We start from the raw sequence: 22,458 nt of genomic DNA on the forward strand, positions 1-22,458 counted from the left end.
CAATTTGCTCTGCTGCATTTTTATCAGTATCCCACCCCCACTAAATCTAGGTATCCTCTCATCCTCTTTTTAGGTCTTCTCTTATCCTCTCATCCTCTTTTTAGGTCTTCTCTTTTTTTTTCCCTAAAATCTCTCTTTTAGTGCTCTCATCAGCTCCTCTGGATTTAATTATCATTTCTACATGAATGACTCCCAGATCTATATATCCAGCTCCAGTCTGAGCTCCAATCCTATATCACCAGCTGCCTACTAGATATTCTAAATTAGACATTCTATATGTATATAATGTATACTCAACATAACCAAAATAGAACTCAACCTCCTCCTCTCCTGAAAAAAATAAAATAAAACCTGCTCCTCTTCTGAACTTTCCTATGTACTATCAAGGGCACTACTCAGGTTCAAACCTTAGTATCAGACCCCTATTTCTCACTCACCACTACCAGACTTTATCATTTCTATTTTTACAACCTCTTTCTCTTTCATTTCCTTCTAGTCATACATCCTATTTCAGACCCTCATTATCTCTCACCTGGACAATCACCATAGCCTCCTAATTGGTCTCCCTTTCTCAAGTATCACTCCAATCTGTTCTTCACACAGTTGTCAAAGTGATTTTCCTAAAGTATATATTTGACCATGTCATCCTCTTAGTAGATAAACTCCAATGGTTCTTTACTAATTCTAAGATCTAAATTAAAACTCCTCTTCTGTATGGCTTTTAAATCCCTTCACAATCTGGCCCTATGATTGATTGATCTATGATTGAACATTATTTCCTTTTGCTCTCTAGCCTTAGTCACTGAATAGGTGCCTCAGTCAAACTGAGACCTGTTAAAGACCTTAGCTTAAAAAGGTCAAGGTCTCTCACTGCATTCAATCCTGAACCTCCAGTCATGCTGAAGTATTTCTGGCCACTGGACCCAGATGACTCTGGAAAGGAAAGAGACGAAGGTGACCTTACCCAACCCTCCCTCACTTAAATCCAATTCACTTGCATGTCAGGTCGTTCCCTCCCTGATGTCATTTGAGAAATTATTCTGAGTCCTATTTGAGTCCTGGATATCTCTGAGAAAGGACAGAGAACAACTTAGTCTGTTCCTTATGCAGGACACTCCATATCCCTGTTTCTGGGAAATATACTCCCTTCTCACCTCCACTTAGGATTCCGAGCTTCCTTTGAGATTTTGTTCAAATTTCACCTTCTCAGTTAGGATGGGGAACCTCTAAATTAGCAAAACCATTTGCATAATCAGCCTCAAGCAATGATGAACTGAAAGCCACACACAACCTCCCATTGCTAGAGTTTTATAAACTGATTATTTTGCATAGCCTATGGATGATGTGATAAATATCCAAATGGCCTTGGCAGAAAAAAGATTCTTCATCCTTATTCTATCCACCAAGTGGGTAACTTTCCCACCAAAACCCCTCATATCATGTGATTATGTGTGGGCGATTGTATATGCCTACATGTGTGCCTCCCTGATAGAATGTAAGCTTTTTGAGGACAGGGACTATTTAATTTTTGTCTGTGTCTCTAGACTCTGTCCAGTGCCAGGCTTAATAAATGTTTCCTGTTTGATTGCCAGGCAAAATCAATTAATCAACAGCAAAAAATGACTGAATGCCTGACAATATGTTAAGTATTACTGAGGATCAAAAGAAACCTAAAACAGAGTATCTTTTCCCAGAGAACTGACAATATTATTGAGAGATAAGACACACTTATATCTCATAAAAAGTACAATGATAAGGAGTGTGTAATCCCAAATCAGTGGTACTGACAAAGGAGTTCAGAGGAGGAAGAAAGGATAAGGAGCTGAGACATGAAACAGGATCTAATGCAATGGATAGGATGTGGAAGGACAAAGAAGAGAGGAAAGAACATTCCCAACAAGGTACTTAGCATGACCAAAGATTTAGAAATGGATATAAACTGGCCAAATTTGGGGAATTGATGGAAAATAAAGACAGACAGAAGTCTGAAAGCAGTATCATGAAGAACCTTGAATATCAGATTAGACATTTTGGTGTTTATTTGAGGGCCAGAAAGAAGCTTTTGAAAAAAAAAAATCTTGAATGCAGAAGTTCTTTGACTTATGAGCTCTCAGACTAGGAAAGCTCTAGTCTTGTTCTAAGTGTTCTGTTTGAAGTTAGAGAAGTGGACTAATTTGTCTATAGAGATCATTTTCACTCTTATAGATTTATGGGAGAAAAAAAAAGGAGTAATTAAGTATCCAAGAGGTTAGGCTTCCTAAATTGTATCCTTTGCTACCCAGTCCACACCTGTCTACTGTCTTCTTTCTGTTTGAAACTCTTGGACTGATCTTCCTCTCTCTCCTTCTTTCGATCTAAAGACTCTCCAAGTGCTTCCCTAGAATGGAAAAAAATAAGAGAAATAAAATCAGCATCGTTCTTCAATAATGAGGAACTATTTCAAAAGAGAAACAAAATTCTATGACCTCTGACAGATGCAAGGAGATGTACTTGCCTTCTAAATTTAGGATAAATTGGAATCATCTCACATGCTGGTCTCTTCCACTTGCATTGAAAAAGAACCAGGTTCAAATCCCACCCCCTGCCCTGACACTTACTGTGTGGCTAGTGACCAAGTCATCAAGACTCTCCATTTCTTCAACTGTAAAATGGTGACAATAATACATTTAGTATCAACTTTACAGGGATGTTGTGGCCCTGGAGTATAAAGTATGAAAAGCATTTGCTAAACTTTAAAGTAATACGTAAACATTAGCCACTACTGTCATTATATAGCATTAAAGCAAACAAACAAAAAAGTATCCCAGGGATGCTAATTCTGGCAATGAAATTCCAGAACACACCCCCCCAAAAAAATCACAAAAAAGTGAATAATAAAGGAAATAATATGGTAAAAAGATAATCTTTAGTCAGTCTACTGCATTGATGATGATGATGATGATGATGATAGAAGTTATAAAGTGCTTTATGATAAAGCATTTTATATATGTTCTCATTTGATCCTTGAAGTAAGCACTCTCATTATCCCCATTTTACATTAAGGCAAACTAAGGCTCAGAGAAATTAAGTGATTTGTCCAGGGGTAAACAAGCAGCAATTCAAGCCTTCCTGACTCCATGTTCTCACTGCACACACACAGATTTAAATTCTTTAAGTGCAAAGTATTGTTGAATCTTAGAATTGGGGATGGGGGAAGGAACCTCAGAGGTCTTCTGGTTCAACCTATACCCTATTAATAAATCCCCTACATGATCACTGACAAGTAGCACTAAACGTTTTGTTGAGGATCTCTGATGGGGAAAGTGGGATAGGGGAAGAACCTCTGGAGGTGGCTCATTCCACTTTACTTTCATGGAATTTTCTTATCTTTATAATTTTTTTAATACTTATTCCCTTAAGCATGGCTACACTGGCCTACCTGCTATTCCTCCATTTTGACCCTCTATTTTCCAATTCTCTTCCTTTGCATTGACTGTCCCTTATAAATAGATAGATAGATAGATAGGACAGGACAGATAGATAGGTAAGAGACAGAGAGAGAGAGACAGAGAGGATAGATAGCATTGTTGGATATTTGAACATTTCAAACTGGATGTCCCAAAAGCATCTAAACTCAACATGTCCAGAATGGAATTCGTTCTTCTCCCCAAACCCATCTCTTTTCCAAATTTTCTTATTACTGTCAAAGGCACCACCATCCCCTCGGTCACTGGTTAACAACCATAGTGTTCTCCTCAACTTTTTACTCTCCCACATCCCACATACCCAAACTATTATTGCCAAATCTTGCCAAAGCTACCTCTACCACAAATTTCATATTCACCCCATCCTCTTTGTGAGTACATACATACATACATACATCCTCTATGAGAGTACATAGCCACCATCCTTGTTCTGGACCTCTTCACTTCTCACCTGAATTAAGATAACATTCTCCTAATTGGTCTCCCTGCCCCAGGTTTTTCCTTACTCCAATATATTTTCCAGATGTCTGTCAGAGTGAATTTCCTTAGCACAGGTCTGCCAATGTTACTACCCTACTCATTAAACTCCAGTGACTATCCATTATACCAATTATCCAAAAAATAAACTACTCTGTCATTTTAAGCCCTTTGCAGCATGGTTCCAATTACCTTTCCAGCCTTCCTATCTACTATTTCCCTTTCATGAACTCTTATGGTCCCATCAATCAGGTCTTCTTATTGTTCTTCACACATAAATCAACACCATATTTCCCAACTTCAGATCTTTGCATTTGCTGTATTTATGCCTGGAATGAACTCCTTCCAAATCCCATCCAAAGGGATGCCCATCAGTTGGAGAATGGATGAACAAACTGTGGCATAGGATTGTGTCATATTGCTATATTGTGCTATAAGAAATGACAAGTAGGAAGGTTTCAGAAAAACCTAGAAAGAATATGAACTGATGCAAAGTGAAGTAAGCAGAACTAGAATAGTGTACAACATTATTGTACAATGATCAATTGTAAATGACTTAGCTATTCTTAGTAATATAATGATCTAAGACAGTTCTGAAGGATTTATGATGAAAAATGCTATTCACCTCTAGATAAAGAACTTATGGAGTATGTTTACAGGACAATCAGTTTTCATGAAGGAAATGTAATTCCTGATTGGCTAAGAAACCTTTGATTCCCCATTGGACAGCAAATTGGAAGAAATGAGTTTGAGAGAAACAGAAAAGGCAAAGTATGAATTGTAAATGATGGACAGGAAATTCCCTGAAGCCCAAGGGAGAAAAGAAAGCAATCCCACCCTGAACATGTGCCTTAATTCCTAGCCTACAATGCCAAAGATTGCTAAGGAAGGATTTCTTTGGTAAAATTCTCTCTTTCGATGAACTGAGATTTCATTTTGCTCCTGAGTTGAAAAGTCTATTTATTCTTATATATTCTATTGTCTAATCTGTATAATTTTCCCCAATTTGTTTTATTGCTTGAGTAAAAATCTATTCACTGTTCATGATTGTCTTTTGTATAACAAATGTTTGGAGAAAGAGAGCTCAGCTGGCCAAGAATAAGCTGTCTCTTTTTATCCTGAATCTCTCTAAAGCATCATCACAATCCTAGCCTGCAATTAACTATCTGGTGGTTGGTAGATATAGATTTAATCCAGTGAGCATCTTCTCCTACTCAACTCAAAAAGGAAATTACAATGTCCTTGGATATTCATCATGACATAGTGAAAATAGGTCTGGACTTGGAATCCAAAAACTGGGTTTGAAGGCTAGCTGTACTACTGATAGGCAATGTGGCTTGGAACAAGTGAGGTAAATCTCTTAATTTCCTCAATGGGAATCCATTGTTACACTTATTAGTAGTATAAACAACAGAATACTCAGGAGTAAATGGGCTCTTTTCCTCACAATCAAAATGAATTAGCCACCTTCCAGGATTGTTGGGAAAGCCAAATTAGAAAAGTATAAAAATAAAAATCAAATTGCTTGCCTTCTAAAGGAAGAGGGAACGGTGGAAGGAAGGGAAAGAATTTGGAACTCAAAATTAAAAAAAACAATTTTTTAAATTTTATATGTAATTGATATTTAACAAAATAAATACAAATAATTATTAAAAAACAGTCTATACAGTGACTATAACAATATAAATGATATAAATGAAAAATCTATAAAAGACAGCTGAAATCTGAGTAGAAAAATCAATGAACGTCCTAGAGAATGAAATATATCCTTTTGTAGTTAGGTAACACAATGGATAGGGTGATTATCCTGGATTTAAGAAGATTCATCTTCTTAAATTCAAATCTGGTCTCAAGTATTTAATAGTTGTGTAATGCTGGGCAAATTATTTAATCCTGTTTGCCTTAGTTTCCTTATCTGTAAATGTGACAGATTAATTGGAAAAATTAATCAGTTTGATATGATTCCACAAAAGTAGTGATTTTAAGTTTTGATATTAAAACTACAGTAAATTCATTTGCTTAATCATAGGAAGCTAACCAGAGGAACTCCATCCTTGTATTCATCTTGTAATGATGACCATATAGAAAGTCCCCCAACTATTTTTGTTGCCTCTCAAATCCCTCTATTTTTGTCATCCCTCTATTACCCAACATGGGGAGATGATCATGTGCAATTGACCAACAAAAGGTTGTTTGCTGGCTTATCGCCTCTGTACCAGTCCATCAGCCCATGTAGGTTTTTTGTTTATCAGCTCGATAGCACCTCCTGAAATAGGTCTAAAAAGATCTATTTACTAACTTGTTTGTCAACCAATGGAATTCTGTATTTTGTGTAGACTCTCCTGAGGATTATGGTTGCGATCTATCAACCAGTGAAATTCTGTGTTTTTAGTTTGCTTCTCCTGTATTTATTTATTATTAGACCACTTATAAATGCTCTCGAGCACTATCAGATCACATGCAAGATCTGAGGTTCCATTCATTGAAGGGATCAAGTTCCTTTAATAAATGGATAATGGCACAGAGTGCTACCTCAGTGGTTTTTCTTATAGATTGGACAATTTTGGACCCCACAAAAATGAACTGATAAAGGAAACAGCAAACTATTCCAATATCTTTGGCAAAAAAAATTCCAAATGGAGTTACAACTGAACAACATCATTCTGGATTTCAAGGTTGGCTCTCTATCCACTCTGTTGTGCTGACTTTACTAAATAAAGATTGGTCATAAAACCCTTTCAGTTGCTCTTCATCTTGAGAAGATGAAGGAGCTAATTTAGATCTTTGACCTTCATAGACCTTAAAACCCAATTCAAAAGTCACTTTTTCTATGAATTCTTCTCTGAGCTCCCAGTAAATAATGTATCTTCTCCTTTGGGCATAACATTTTGTTTTGCAACTATCTGATGTCCTTATTGGCTATATTATATAATATTATTATATATAATATTATATTATAATATATAACTATATTATAGTTATCTGTATTGCCTTATTCTGTACATACTTTGCCTCTTCTGTTTCTCTCAAACTTACTTCTCCTTCCAATTTGCTGTCCAATTGGGGGGAAAGAGCCTTTATCTTTATTTCTCATATAGAAAAATGCTTTGTCCATTATAATTCCTTAATAAGTATTTACCAAAGGAAAGCCTTCCTTAAACACTTTAATCCAGTGATTTCTCCTCTTCTTTCTTAAAACTGAATATAACTCTTACTTCCTTCCAAGGAACTATCATGAAAGAGAAGATCATGTCACAGAACTTTTTTCTCTTGAAACTGTAAAGAACCACAGAGGATTATCACAAAATGGAACAGGGTGTTTTGGGAGGAACTGGATACTTCTTCACTAAAGGTCTTCAAGAAGAGATTGCAATATTAGATATTTTTATAGATGTCATTCTTTGTCAGTTATAGGTTGGAATGGAATATATAGGGGCCAACTAATTCAACCATACAATCAAACACAGAAATCTTCAATACAATAAGCAAATATTTGGTCAGGGTCTTCCCTGAAAGAACACCAGGAGTTGAAATCTTTTATTTTTTTAATGGAGCCTATTTCACTCTTAGTTTTGGATTCATAGTAAAGAAAACTATCTGACTCTGACTCTTCCATTAATTTCTCTTACATCTGCTTTGTATCGATGCTTAAAAAGAAGGAAAGAAGTCTATTCTTTCTTCCACATGACAGACCAAACCTTCAAACATTTGAAGATAGCTTTTAAGTTCTTCCCACCTCCTCAAAAGTCAGCCTTGCTCCTCTAAGCTTAAGCCTCCTTGGTTGCTTCATCATCTCTAGGACCTTTATCTAGGTTGCTTTTCTGTTGATTCTCTCCAGCTTATCAATTTCTTCCTTAAATTGTCTCCTTAAAATAAATATCATACCTCAAATGGTCATGGCAGAGTGCCAAAGGGACTATCATAGCCTAAGGACTGGACACCAATAACTCTCCTAATGCAACCAAAGATTGGAATTCACTTTTCCAGCTACTCTGATAGGAAGTCATGTTGAGCTTGCCCTATACGGAACCCATCTCATAGGAGCTAAAAAGTCATACAATAATAGGCAATGATTGTTTTATGATTTCCAAAAAGTCTTAAATATATCCTTATCTGATTCACACAGTCACACTGTGAGATGGGGTTGATTATTATCTCCATTTTACAGATGAGGTACTTGAAATTGAGAGGATCACATAACTAATTAAGAGTATGAGATAGGATTTAAACTTGGGTTTTTCTGCCACCAATCCAATGTACTATTGACTATACTAAACAGCTATCTCATAACAAACCCTTCTTGAATTCTCTAACACATTGACAAATGAAGCAATGAGATCATAACCAGGGCAGCAAATCCACTGTCAGCAATATATCTATTCTAGACATAATAGGCATTCTAGGCAAAGGTGCAAATTTTAGGCACAATTTAAGACCATCACCCTGATACTGCAACACTCCTGAGAGAAAGTTCTATTATGAGGTAAAGTTCTATCTTAAATAGATTATATTTTCTCAGTATTGCTCCAAGCAGAAACAAGAGAAGCATAAACCTGCCAGCTTTATTAAAAACAAAAACAAAACAAACAAACAAAAAAATCGCCAGAGTCCTATTGTATCTTTGCTGACTCAATTTCTGAGGATTTGATTTTTAATTTTCTTCAAATTTGGAAGAAAACTGTAGGGTTTTTTCAACTTTCTTATTGACTGGTTAAACTAGTTAGTATAAAGCCTTTGAATCTGTTCGTTAATCATTAAGTGTCAAATGTGTGCAATGGACTGGAATGTGCTTTGAAGGGAAAATAAGAATAAATGAGTAAGTCTTTATAATACAATTCACAAAAACAATCCATATATATAGATAGATAGATAATGAAAATTACAATATATGCAGAATAATAAAATGCATGAGATTAGATGACCAAAAAAAGACTGAAAAACGGTAGGAGACTCAAGGAAGGCTTGCACGTGAGGGATTTTACCCTCTGGGCACATTTTGAAATGGGGTAAGGGGAGAAAGGGACAGGCATTTCAGCCTGAGCGAAAGCATGGCCAGGGATGCTTTCATATACTGGAATTGAAATTAAGAACAAGTCCTTTTACTTAATCAGATCCATGGCACCTGCTAGAAAGTTAGGTGTAGCAACCACCGGGGATTTAGAAAGTCTGCCTAATTAATTCCCCTGTTAATTTTCCGTTCCCTCTCTTAGGTGTGTATTGCAGCACTGGTCCTGGGAAGCAGGAGGGCTCAGTTCAAATCCCACCTTTGACACAATTTAGCTGCCACAATCTGGGCAAAACCACTTAACCTCTCAGTCTCCCCAAAAGCAACCCCCTAAAACTATAACTTCAGATCAGATATTGATCTGCACTGGGACTACACCTGAAGGTGAAATATTTTTCTGCATTGGGAGGACGTTCAGCACTGTTGTGAAACTCTCTAAAGCGATGAATTTACAGAAGCAGCCCCATGCTTTTGTCTTCCGACCCGCTCTCACCCAGGACCCCCTTTTTGCTCCAAAATACCCCATCTACGCCTGCCCATTCCCTCTGCTTCCTTACCGCCTCCGTGCTTCCTCGCGAGCCGCGATGCGGAGGCGCCGAGCCTGGATCCGCTCCTGAGGGTCATCCGAATTCACGGACGGCTCCTTAACAGGAGGGACTAAAATCTCTTCTTCCTCTTCCAAAAGCATGCTCATGGTTACCGCTCCGAATCTCTCGCCTCCTCAGAACGGTTCTGCTCTCCAGTCCCCGTTGCTAGGAAGGTAACCAGGAACGCGTAACCAAGGCGATAGGTCTGGCTGCGCGCGCAACTCCTAGCTACGTTCCTCCTCCTTATACCTCTTTCCTCAATACTCGAGTGCCTGGTTTGGGCAGCCTTTCCTCACTGACTTGACTTACACTATGTATATCACCCCATATTCTAGTACGATTCTCTCCAGGGCTCTGTCACATTATTGTTATCATCATCATCATTATTAATAAAATTAACATCCCAGATCTATCATTTCATCCTTGTGGAACTCGAGTTAGGTCAATTTCCCCCAGTGATGGAACTCAGCAACTTACCTGCGACGGAGGAGGTGGCTTATCACAATCAGAGGCAAGACGCAGATCTGTCCTGATTCTAGAACCGACCCTTCTCACTATGCAACACTTCCTGTCTACTACATATTGCTACAGAGTTCTGAGGTTTGAAAAGCAATGGGTCATAGGAATGAATGACCATTTGCTATGTGGCCGACACTGTGCTATGTACTGATGACATAAATACAAAAATGAGACAATCTCTGCCCTCAAGGAGCTTACATTTCATAACAGTGCCAGGACGGCACTACTCTCAGTGGAGTGGTTCCCAGAGAGGAGTTTTGATCTGGGAAATCATAGGAATCAAGAATCGTGTCATAGGATAATTTAGGTATCTACCAAGATAAGATAGATAGCAAGATATCTCAGTAGGTATCTGAAACATAAACTAGGATGGTTAAGTAAAATGGGTTAGGTAAAACGAGTGAATATGCACTCACTCACTAATCAAGGTAGCCCAGTCACAGGGTGAAGTTTCAGGTTGTGACTAGACTATGAATTAGATATTGTGTCCAAGATAGGACTGTTAAGTTCAGTACCCACTTATCTGATGACCCTTACTCTCCCAGCAAATCACTAGAATCCAGAGTCCTTATAAGGAATAGGGAGTATTGTATTTAATTTCCTCTTGCTAGAGAAGGCACTTAACAAATGTTTAATTGGATCTTAATTACCAAGCCTGATAATCTTTCCCAATTTTGGGAAGGAAAGAGAAAGTTCCTCTTTGACCTTTCTACAATATTCTGCACTTTTGACCACTTCTCCTGGGTACTTCTCTCTCTTGGTTCTCCTACCAGTCTAATTGCTCCTTCTCAGTATTCAATATCCATAGCATTCCCTTGACTAGAGGTTTGTCTGTCTCTTGTTGTCTGTCTCTTGTTGTCTGTCTCTTTCTCTTCCTCTTCCCTTTCTGTCTCCCTTTCCCACTGAATCAGTTCACTTGGCTATCTCTATGCTGATTTACTCTAAGGTCAACACATCTCAAACCCAGTTTCTTTTTCTTGAGCTCATCCTGAATCACCAAAGGCAGACTGCAAATTTCCAACTGAATATACTATAGACATCTCAATCTCAAAATATCAAAATAGAACTGGTTCTGTCTCCAGAAACTCACCACTCTTTTGACATTCTTGTCAGAGCACCACCATTATTCCAATCACCCAGATTCACAAATTAAGTCATCTTCAACTCCTGTCTCATTCACCTTACATATCCTCTTAGTTAGCAAATTTTGTTATTTCTACCTTCCTAACATCTCTCATATTTCTCCCTTCACAGAGCCACCACCCTAATTCAGGCCTTTATCAACTCTTACTTGGTCTAATTGCTTTCCCTGATTCATCTCTCTCTAATATATACATAGCTACGAAATGATTTTCCTAAAGCGCTAAGCTATGCAACTCCCCTATAGAATAAACTGTAAGGCATCCTTATTATCTTCAAAATTAAAAGCCTTTAAACCCCATAAAAGTAGGTCCAACCTATTTTTCTATTCATGAACACTGCAACCTAGTTATTCTGGTCTACCTGACATTCCTCATACATACCAGTTACCCATCACTTATACCTGGAATATACTGAAATGTTTTGGTTCAGATTTTAGCTCTTGAAATGAGGATTCCCGATTCCAAGCCCAATGCTCTACCCACTGCACTACTTGGTTGCCTTTCAGACAAGCATTAGCTATGTGAACCTGAGCAAATCACTTAGTCCTGTTTGCCTCAGTTCCTCATCTAGAGAAGGAAATAGCATAGCTCTCCAGGATCTTTGCCAAGAAAACTCCAAATGGGGTCACAAAAAGTGAGATACAACTGAAAAACACAAACACACACACACATCCCTATACAGTGCCTATTCTATAAATAGTTTCCCAGCCTAGACTGTAAGCTCCTTAGGGATAGGAGTTAATGTTAATTGTCTTTACATAAACAGCATTAAGCACAGTGCTTGATAGTAGATGCTTTTTTTTTTTTTTTTTTTTGCCTGTTTTCATCATTTAAAAATGAAGTTGACCTAGATAACTTTAAGGCTCCCTCCAGCCCTATATCCTATGCCATATCATCCAAAGCAGTGCTATAGCACTCCACTTTTTACCCCTTAATCAGCCCCTTTGGAGTTTGGAAAAAGGAAAACCACAGAGGAAGAAAAGAAACAGGTAGGCAAGTTTTCAGAGGTATAGTATTGAAAAGTGTATTAAACACAAGGCTGACTAGTCTCACACAAAGCACTGCTACCTGACAATGCAAAGAGAATTAGAAGCAATCCATAAAAGTGGCTTGAAGCAAATTTGATGAAGTGAGGAAAAACTTAACAATTAAAGCTATCTAAAGATGAAATGGGCTGCCTTACAAGATAGTGAGGACTCTTACTTGAAGTCCATAGAAAGGGGAAGTCTAAGATCGCTTGTCAGATATGTTGCAAAAAAGGATTCTTACCCAACTATAGGCTAGGCTAAATCTTCTGTAGGATCCCTTCTAATTCTGAGATTTTGGGAATTAATATATCAGACTACTTAACATTTAACACCCAACTTATGAACAACCTGGAATAAAGATAGTTGTTGCTAGAAGCCCTGTAGTTAGTTGGCTGGGCAAAGCCTGCCATTTTTACCCAGTGTCTTGAATCCCTTCATGATCTTGTTCTATCACTAAATATTTACAAAGCACAAAGCATGGCAAGCACTGTACTAAGCTCTGGAGATATAAAAACAGACAAAAGACAAGTCTCTATTCTCCAGGATCTCACGGCCTAATGGAAGAAACAGCAATGACTATGTATAAGCACATAACATATAGGATAATGAGCATATTAAATATGCTATGAAGGTAAAATCGACAGGCTTTGGTAACAGATTGAATAAAAGGAATAGGACAAGTGTAAAATAACAACTAGGTTTCAAGCCTGGGTGACTGGGAGGATGGTAGTACCCTCAACAGTAATAGGGAAGTTAGAAAGAGGATTAGGAGGGGATGGAGCTTTCTTTAGAAAGATCATGAATTCAGTTTTGGACATGTCAAGTTTAAGATGTCTACATAACATCCAATCTGAGACCTCTTATGTCAGGAAATTGTTAACACTAGCCCTCAATGTTGGAACCCCTCATATCTTCCAACACCTGTGTCCTGAAACAACTGGGAAACAATGGGAAATATGTTGTCATCCCAAGATGAATTCTGAACACAATTCACCCGAGTAAAGAATTGAAAATACTGGTTAGTTTTTGTAGTACTACAGTTTACCCACATGATCGATTTTTTTTTTTTGCCTAAGGCAATTGGGGTTAAGTGACTTGCCCAGGGTCACAGTTAGGAAGTATCTGAGGCCAGATATGAACTCAGGTCCTCCTGACTTCAGGGCTGGTGCTCTATTCACTGCACTACCTAGCTTTCCCTATGATGGATTTTTTTTTTTTAATTTAGGAAAAATTTATCAAGCACCTACTATGCTTGTATTATGTACTACTAGCTACTGTATTATGTACATTACAAATATTTCATTTGTTCTTCACAATTTTGGGAGATAAGATATTATTCCCATTTTATAGTAGAGAAACTAAGACAGTTAGAGGTTAAGTGATTTGTCCAGTCAATGTATGGATAGTCAATGTGAAAGGTGGGATTTAAATCTATATCTTTCTGACACACCAGGTGCAATGCTTTATTCACTGTGCCACTTCAGAAGCATGACATAAGAATCTATGTTTCATCATTTAAAACACTTTCTAAGGAAAAATACTTTTCAAATCCTAAATAATGAATTTCTTTTGTAAAATAAGCTTTTTTTTTTTTTTTTTAACAACACATATAATATCAGTAGAACCAGTGATGAGACCTGAAAGTTCTGTAAAGCACATTAATTAGCTCTATCTTCTCTATAAAGCTACAAGATTATGAACATTTATTCTAGATCTGGTAATACTTGTTCTAATGTATAAAAGGTGAGTTTTTAGTCTTATTGTCCTCCACCAACTTTTCCTCCCCCCACCAAAAACAAAACAAAAACAAAAAACAGTCTGGGAACAATTAAAAATTCAAAAATTTATTCTTTACTTCTTTTTACAATAAATATTTGCCAGCAATAGCACTCAATAGTTCTGAATTAAAACCTGTCAAAATGAAGTTCCTAGCAGCAAAAATTAACACGAATCCTGATGCAATGGAGGGGATTTTATAATCTAATGACAGAGTATGGATACAATCAATTCCTGATTTTCTGAGCTAAGTTCAGTGATAAGAGAAAATCCAGAAATCATTTTGTTTGGCTTTAGAATATATTTTCAAATACAGGTATGTCAAGCATTTTAAGAATGTACAACATTTCAAACTATATAATTAGTCACATTGAGAAGCTCTGTCTCAGAAAGAGCTTTGTTCATTCTTTCTCTAATCAATTCTTTCCTATTCCTTAAGTTATACCAAGAATGGATAATCAACATTCTGATACAGGTCCAAGCTTTGTCTTGACAAAGTAACTTTCTATCTTAGTTAGCTGTCATACCCATACATATAAAATAAGACAGGGAATCCTAACTTATTTAAAAAAGGCAACTGAGAAAAACTGAATTGAAGATGACAGAGACTATGGCACACACAAGTTTTCTTAATGTTACAAGCAGATTATGAACAAGAGGAGAGAAATTCTAAGATAGGTTGAAGCAAGTACTAACACTCAAGAGTTGACTATGTGTGCATACATATATATACACACAGATACACACATATATGTGGATGTATATATCACATATATAGTGTGTGTATATATATATATATAAAACTGCATATACATATATTTAATTGTTAAATACACACATCACATAAAACTAGATACTTTTTAATACTACAATATTTATTCAGGATATAGTAGTCTTGGCCAAGTCCAATTATATAACATGCCCTAAAAAAACCAAAAACTTTTATTTTAGAGGGAGAAAACATCCATTTTGGAATTTCATTTCCAGCTCTAATAAATTCCAGTTATTTTAAACCTAATGATTCTTCACAGTATGTATTTTTCCAGGCATAGTAATTTTTTTAAAAATGACAAAGATTTATGAAATGGGCCAGCTGCACAAAGTCCTTGTTACCTAAAACAGTTACAAAAAGATTAATCTATTTGATCATCACTCCAGCCCATTTTTGTTTTCATAGGACAAGACCTCAATAAAAGTCCATTCAGTAGTCCTTACATAGATGCATAAAACACTTGTTCTTCATTCCTACAAACTGAAGGAAAGTTTCTTTCTTGGCAATTATTCAGGTCTTTGGCTAAATGAGTGAATACAAGAACTTTAAAACCCAGGTTTGAAACTCAAGATCTACCACCAAATCCCAAATTCTTGGCACATTTCCAAATAAACAAGGTCACTGTCCCATCAAATGTCACCTCTGAAGGGCATGTTACTTCCAAAAATATTTTAAATAAGCATAAATATCAGTGTATTAGGTTAAATTATTAAAAATAACAGATTATGATACTGATTGGATAGAGCAAATGAAATAGATTTATAAGATTAATTTTTCACAATTAAATACTCTCCTCTAAAAACCTAATTAGTAGTATAAAGTACCAACTAAACCTGTTCTCAGTCAAGCATTATTATTTATTTTAAATTGTTTGGCAAGAAGTTGAGAAACCACAATCATGGGCATTTAAGGTCTAAAGCAAAGTTTTTTTCCCCTTAAATGATAACTAAAATTTGATATAACGTTCCCACCCAGATTAGCTACAATGGTTCAAAAACTAAAGCCCAGGTACACAAGGCATTTTTGTCTACTAGTCAAAACTGCTGAAATGACTTTAATAATGCCCAATTTTAACTTAGCATTTTGTAACTATAGGCTGGTTAAATTTATCTCTGAAAAATAAATCTGGTTCATCATGTATTAAAAATGGTTCTGTAAGTGACAAAATCATGTAGGAGAACTGTAGCCAGAACTGAATCTTTAATTAGTATTCAATTTGACTTTAATGTGACCCTACTTTATCTCCCTTTTATTAATTTGCAAGCTAGACAAAGTCAAATACTAAAGAGTAGGGAGAAATCATATAGGTTACATCACTTAAAAAGGAAAATCAGATAATTTAATTAAACTTTCTAAAAATTAGAAAATTACTCAATTTGATTGTGACACACATAAATACTTTTTATTTCTAAAAGGGTCTGTTTTAAGTGCATATGTCAAAATGTTTCAATTGCAGCATCCAGATCAAAATTCATCCTGTAAGGTCCCAGGGTCTTGTCTGGTAGTTAATAAAGTGAAAGTCTTCATTTACAGGATGCTTTGATAAAGGTAAACTACAATACATGATGGAACTAAGCTACTTACTCAAATTTAGAAATTTTTCACATAATGATACTGATAACAATAGCTGGTTTTTATATGTTTTAAGGTATGCAGAGTATTTGACATGTCATTGCATTTGATCCTCGCAACAACCCTGTGAGGTAGGTGCCATTATTATCCCCATTTTACAGATGAGGAAAGTGAGACTCGGAGCTGAAGAGACTTATCCAAGATCATATAGCTAAGTCACCACCTGAAGCAGGATTTGAACTTGGGTCTTCCTGGCTCCACAACCAGGACTTTATTCACTATACTACACAGCTTCCCCTTACAGTGCTAGAACCTAAAATCAAAATCAAATTAAAAGTTGATTTAAAGTCCTGTCTTAGAGGGATTCAAGAATTCCACATAAATTGTTTGTTGTCCGTGTAACCAGAGTCCTGACAAATTCAAGACTATCAGGTTTCCTCCAATTCCTCTGTAACCAGCATGTCAGTCATTATGAAGGACTAAAAATGATCCTGCTCTCACCAACTGGTCAAAGAGGTGGCAAAGCAATGCCCCTAAGTAGAATGCTCAATTTTCCTAGGTGTTGCTTCAATAAGAAGCATAAATGAGCTAATAGAAAAAGTAACAATGAAGCTTCTGGTTAAAATACTTAGAAGGGTCTGTGGCTCACAAAACCTAAGCTGCTTCTCTGATTTTCCTCAAAATACATTAACTCTATGTCTGAAAGCAAGAGATGGGGGTCCCTGATATTATGATTAAGGTAAAGTGTTCTTTTAGAACCAGTTACTTTCAGATATAGATGGCAATGAATTGTTACTACCTCCTCTTCAGTTTCTAAGAAGGTAGTATAACTATAATTTCTTCTTTTTATCTCATTAAATGAAAATATACAGTTCTCTCTATATATAGTGGAAATTCAAATGTTGACAGTTAACAAAGAAAATTCTGATTATTGAAATGCTGAAAAATATGATTCACAGAAAAATTATTTAAACCAAACACAAGAATGCATATAAAGGCATAAAATTAAAAAGAAAATTAGGATCTACTCTCAATGAGATCCACAAGCATTTAAAAGAGATCAGCCTACCAATCTATATAGGAAAAACCAAGTCAGTTAAGAAACTATTTTGCCCAGATTATGGCATGCAGTTGGACAGTTAGCTGATTGAGTTAGTCCTCAGAAAGTTTCTCTTGGAAGAAATAATGCACTGGGCCTAGAGTTGAATAGGATTACTATCTGGTAAATTTTGCAGCATTTTAATTTATCCCAATTTTTTCAACTTCATTATTCTCTCTGTAATACCATTTGTCTACAAATTATGGAACACTATAATTTCAAAAGTATCAAAATTGCAGGTAATTCAAATGGAAAGCTACATAGTGGGTTTAAGTAAACTATTGCACAAAATAACTTTAATTTTATGCCAAAGAAAAATATTTTTTTATTTGGAAACCTATTCAACTATCCTTAAGACATTAATATTTTATAACACATCACTGCTAGTATCTATTTCACGTAATAAAACCCTAAAAATTTAACATATTAGGAGACAAAAAAGCAGTGTTACAAATATTTTACCATTCTATTATGTTAAAGGGATAATAAATAAAAAGTTACACTAGGGTAAAATACTGAACAAAACAAATATGGAATCAAAGTAATCTAACTTTTTTCTCATCTTTCCATCATACCCCCCCCCTTGATATACATATTAAAATTTCCTCATCTGCTTCTTCTATAACATTGTTTTTCATAAATCCAAAAAGAAACTTGTTCTATAGGGAGCATAAGTCTGATAAGAAATTTCCAACAGGTAGGTCACCGTGACCTTACTTGGCAGAAACAAATATAAATTGTCTCATTCAAAAGTTCTGGTTATGCTAAGGCACTCCACTCTGAAGCGTCCAAAAATCATGAGAAAATATACCACTGGTTCCATAAAAGGCAACTCAGTTTAAAATTTAGAGAAAGTAAGTCTGAGTTTATCTCTTATCATCCACAAACCCAAAAATGTCTCTTACACATCAGAAGTATTTAGATGTTTGATCTAAAATATGAATACAAGATTCTATTTGTAGATAAATTCTGTCTCAGTTGTCTTAATAAAAATAGCTTTTGAGATGCAGTTTTTAATCAAAGGAAATGTCTGACTGAAGCAAAGAAAAGGAGTCATGGTACTAGGGACCTGCAAATTCACTCTATTCTCTAAAATTTAATTACTCCAGTCTCTTTCATCTTGTAACTTCTCTTTTTCACCTTACAAATTTCAATGAAACCATTTGTAAAATAATTTCTTTACCACTCTAGGAGAAAACATTAAAGCAAATGCACAAAATAATTTTCACACTTGATACAAGAGAAATGTATATAATACAATGGAACTAAAACATCACAAGCATTCCATGACCCTTAAATAAAAAAGAAAAGGAATTTAACTGCTAATCTGTACAATGTATTCCTAATAATGAAAGGAGGCTTCTGGCCCAAATTATCACATTAAAAAAAAAAAATACACAACAGCTCTGCTTCTTATAGTAAATGTATTATTTTCAAGTAATGTTTCCCCCAACAATGATGATATTGGAAGCTAACAAAATTAAATTTTCTATTTCCACTTTCTTTGTTTCAAGTCAAAAAAATGACTAAAGTAATAAATTCAGAATGGTATCCCTTCCTTCCCCGCCCCTATAAATTTTCATCATATCCAGCACAATTTAACAGATGACACAGAACAAAACAAAACAAAAAAGTTAGAAGTTACATTCACTTAATTGGCACTTCCTCTAATTCCCATGATAGCTTTTTAAAAAACAGACTCAGTAGCAACATTTTCCTGCATCAAATTTTCTATTTGTGATGTAGATTGACTTCCTTTGACTCAGAGGAAGTCACAGAATACACAATACATAAATCCTACAAACACATTTTTTTAATTTAAAGGAGCCATCAATTGGCTAATAGACTTCACATTTCTAATAACTTGTGTGACAATGATTAGAATTTACAAATTTAAAAAATTAAATATTACACAATTTTTTTCAAAATAGCAGATTTTAAACCTCAAAAGGAAGACACTGCAACTAAGTTTATGGTCAAACATTCATTGATAAATAATGGTTTCTCAAGTTTAAATACATATGAACATGGTTGTGCTTATTCTCTCCAAGTGCAGCCTGTCCATAAAAAGGGTTTAAGACACACTCTTCATTCAAGCACAAATTGCATTCAGTAGAAAAATCAAAGAAAATCAGCATGTAACTCTCACCACCACCAAACTAAAATGATAAAATTAAAGATAAAAAAAAAAGTAAAAAATAATCACACCTGTGAAAAAGATGTGACCTATGAAACAATTATGGTAAAGGTGAAGGAATTTTTTTATTTTCAAAAGTAAACTTTATAAGTTACTGCAAGCTATTGTAAGGATAATGTATGTTCAATAAGGCAAATGTATCATGTTTTTTTCCAAGCTGGGGAAGTAGGAAAAAAAAAAAAAAACAGTATTTACTCTATCGTCTCCCAGGTTTTTTCCCAACCCCATCTCTGTTGTTTTCCCCCACTCCCCAAAAAAGGAAAAAAAATTCAAGAATGACCTAGAATTTATGACAGGTCTCAAAAGGATAATCACATCCTAAAATTTATATATTATCCAATCCCAAAGTGACTTTCTATTAAAAGGTATTTGATCTATATTCCTCACAAAAAATAATTGTACCATTAGACTAAAAATGTCAAATGTAGTGGTTGACAAGATTTCATCCTGTAAAATTATTTGTAATTGGAAGGGGATAATTCAAAGTCATACTAACAAATTATAACTAAAACTACATTCACTTCTAAGCCCCCATTGAATAATTTAATATAAAACAAAAACAATGAAACCATTTGTCAAGATCTATTCCAGAACAAAGAGTGCTAGGATATCAGGCGATCAAATTCATGTCAGATCTCTCAGCATATGAAGACAAAGGCATTTCCATGGAAAAGAGAAGCCAATGTTTGGCAGTTATAAGTGATTTCTGGTTAGATTCTGCTGTGGTAATTTGGCATCTCCTGCTGAAGGTGAATTGCTTTTGTGGCTTATCTCTCCCTGGATAGTTAGAAACAGGATATTGATAGTTTCCACAGATAGGCAAGACCTATTAACAAATCACCCAATATGAAAACACATTGTGTTCTTGTGAATATGGTCAGTGTTCCTAAACCAGCTTCTCTATTTTTAAAATAAAACCAAGACAAAAACATAACCTGTATAAACCAAAATAACATGGAGTTATAAAGTTGAAATCACTAGGAACATTATGCTGGTCTAATGTACACTGTTTAACCAAAGAGGTCACCTGGTTCTCCCCTTCCCCACAAAATACATCTATAATGATAAATGGGAATGAGATTAGACAGGAATTATAGGAATCCAGATTACAAATGCTTCATCCCTGTCATCCGCGTACCACATACATTTAGTCCCCATTTCTGTCAAGTAGATAAGTTTAGTTCTATGGTGATGGTTGGAGTATTTACAAGCGTCTGTCTTATTTACAGTACTTCTGTAGACTGTAGGCCAATTTTCTCTTCTTCCACTTCTAGTCAATCTGAGCTTGGTTTTCTTAATGAAAAAGGTAGAATCTTAAAGTGACTGCTCAACTGGTTAACCTGTGAACAAAAACATCATGTTATAAGGCAGTGACAACTAAATACTTTATTTCTACAAAGTTACAAAGATTCAAAGCTTTCTTCAATTATCAAAGTTCTTAAAAGAGATCTGAACCTAGTTTTAAGTTATACAATTATTCTCTTAGATCATAAATTGCACACTTTCTTTTAGCAGAAATTAGAAGAGGTGACAAAAGCCAAACTTTTGTCTGACCATAGGAATACAATATAAGATTAATAAGGCATTTCTATGAAATTACAATTATAAATCCAACTGGGACTCCACAAAAGTATCTGACTATTTATTACTATCATTTCATAGAAACACCTTATCAACCTCATCATTGCATTCCTTTTGGTCAGTTAATAGTTTAGTCCACAAGAATGGAAAAGATCCCAAACTAAAATTCATTCATTTAAATTCTCTGACCTAGGTTAGATGAGTAGAGTGACCTAAGGAAAGCAAAGAATATTCTCTTTCCTATAACACTTCTAGGTGATCAGCCCTGATGGTCTACGGCCAGCTCCAAGAATTTTTAAAGACAAACAAACCATATTATTGTAGGAACCAACAATAAGTAGGCAAAAATTTCCATGTCAATCATTAAGTACTAAAACTGAAGTTTAAATAATTTTATATACTGGATCCTATAGCACAAAGAAAATCAAAGGTCAACCAAAAAGTTATATCCTAAAGCTGTTTTTGGAATGAAGTATGATTCCTAATAGTTAGAATTAATAGTAGCAGCAGGTATAGTGAAAAGGGACTTGAAAATTAAGATATGTTAGAAGTAAACTGAGAATGTATGGTTCTTGATGATATATTCTGATTAAAAAATTCTTGGGTACTGTTGTTCTTGTTTGTGCAGTAATATAAATAATAGATAGCGTTTATAAAGTACCTGCTATGTGCTAGATGCCATGCTACTCACTTTACAAACACTATCTCATTTGATTCCCATGACAACTTTGGGAGTTAGACACTACTATTACCCACATTTCACAATTTTAGAAATTGAAGAAAACAGAGGTTAAACAATTTGCCCTAATAAATAAATGTCTGAGATAGGATTTGAACTCTGTCTCCCTTACTCCAGGCCCTGTACACTATTTACTATACAATGTAGCTGTTGAAGTACAGGTCTACTTGAAAATATATTTATTGTAAAAATTTAGGTTCTACACTATGTTTTAGTCAAGATTCAGAGTAGTTTCTTTTTTTTTTGAGAGGCAATTGGAGTTATGTGACTTGCCTAGGGTCACACAGTTAGGAAGTGTTTTGAACTCAGCCCTCTGGACTCCAGGATTAGTGTTCTGTCCACTACATCATCTAGCTGCTCCAAGAGTAGTTCCTTATTAAAAACATGTTTATATATTTGTGCTACTCCAAGTGAAAACTATCTATTTTCAAAAGGAAAATTAAGATTATTATGGCATGGGCACAACTAATTAGTAGCCTCTTTTGAAAATTTAGATTTAC

The 22,458-nt window shown here is 35.3% G+C and overlaps 2 protein-coding genes across 3 annotated transcripts in view; both read right to left on the reverse strand.

The window, feature by feature from the left end:
• DRC1 (dynein regulatory complex subunit 1) overlaps window positions 1-10,053 on the reverse strand; it is a 43,336-nt gene extending 33,283 nt beyond the window's left edge. Inside the window, exons 1-3 of one of the 2 annotated variants that reach the window (XM_003767101.4) lie at window positions 10,011-10,053; window positions 9,504-9,698; window positions 2,290-2,377 (exon numbers count right to left, since the gene is read on the reverse strand). In XM_003767101.4, the coding sequence (XP_003767149.1) occupies window positions 2,290-2,377; window positions 9,504-9,640 (225 nt within the window). In that variant the 5' untranslated portion in view covers window positions 9,641-9,698; window positions 10,011-10,053. The other variant, XM_031951413.1, reaches the window with a different exon arrangement.
• A 6,949-nt stretch (window positions 10,054-17,002) lies between these two features.
• SELENOI (selenoprotein I) overlaps window positions 17,003-22,458 on the reverse strand; it is a 48,324-nt gene continuing 42,868 nt past the window's right edge. The window contains exon 10 of the mRNA XM_031951414.1: window positions 17,003-20,978. Within this exon, the coding sequence (XP_031807274.1) occupies window positions 20,913-20,978 (66 nt within the window). The 3' untranslated portion in view covers window positions 17,003-20,912. The remainder of the gene's footprint in view (window positions 20,979-22,458) is intronic.

The sequence above is a fragment of the Sarcophilus harrisii genome, chromosome 2 (assembly GCF_902635505.1).
Source record: "Sarcophilus harrisii chromosome 2, mSarHar1.11, whole genome shotgun sequence".
In the NCBI taxonomy this organism is placed as follows: Eukaryota; Metazoa; Chordata; class Mammalia; order Dasyuromorphia; family Dasyuridae; genus Sarcophilus; species Sarcophilus harrisii.